This window comes from Myotis brandtii, unplaced genomic scaffold, assembly GCF_000412655.1.
Source record: "Myotis brandtii unplaced genomic scaffold, ASM41265v1 scaffold207, whole genome shotgun sequence".
Lineage (NCBI taxonomy): Eukaryota > Metazoa > Chordata > Mammalia > Chiroptera > Vespertilionidae > Myotis > Myotis brandtii.
Window position 1 is genome coordinate 219,091 of NW_005357736.1, and position 285 is coordinate 219,375.

Genomic DNA, 285 nt, shown 5'->3' on the forward strand with positions numbered 1-285 from the left:
GCCCACCACCCTCTGGCCCAGCTTCCAGCAGACGTCCAGCAGCGTCTGCAGGGAGGTGGGGTCACGCCAGCCCTCAGGGTCTCGGCACCACCCGGCCCTCCTCCCGCCCTCACTCACGTAGATGAGGGACAGCGGCCCAGAGAAGCTGCTCAGCTGGAGGCCGAACACGTACTTGAGCTGCGAGACGAAGACCTGCACGGCAGCGGCCGTGGTGTAGCCGCGCACCAGCGGCTCCGACAGGTAGGTGACCACGAAGCCGAAGTGCACCAGGCCCAGCCCCACCTG

General features: G+C 68.4%; 1 protein-coding gene across 1 annotated transcript in view; it reads right to left on the bottom strand.

The window, feature by feature from the left end:
* The window catches only part of CELSR3 (cadherin, EGF LAG seven-pass G-type receptor 3), a gene marked incomplete at its 5' end in the record, with an annotated part of 35,914 nt that overhangs the window by 6,199 nt on the left and 29,430 nt on the right, over positions 1-285 (bottom strand). Inside the window, 2 exons of the mRNA XM_014538980.1 lie at positions 7-45; positions 118-285. The exon at positions 118-285 is cut by the window's right edge and continues 13 nt beyond it. Coding sequence (XP_014394466.1) covers positions 7-45; positions 118-285 — 207 coding nt within the window. The remainder of the gene's footprint in view (positions 1-6; positions 46-117) is intronic.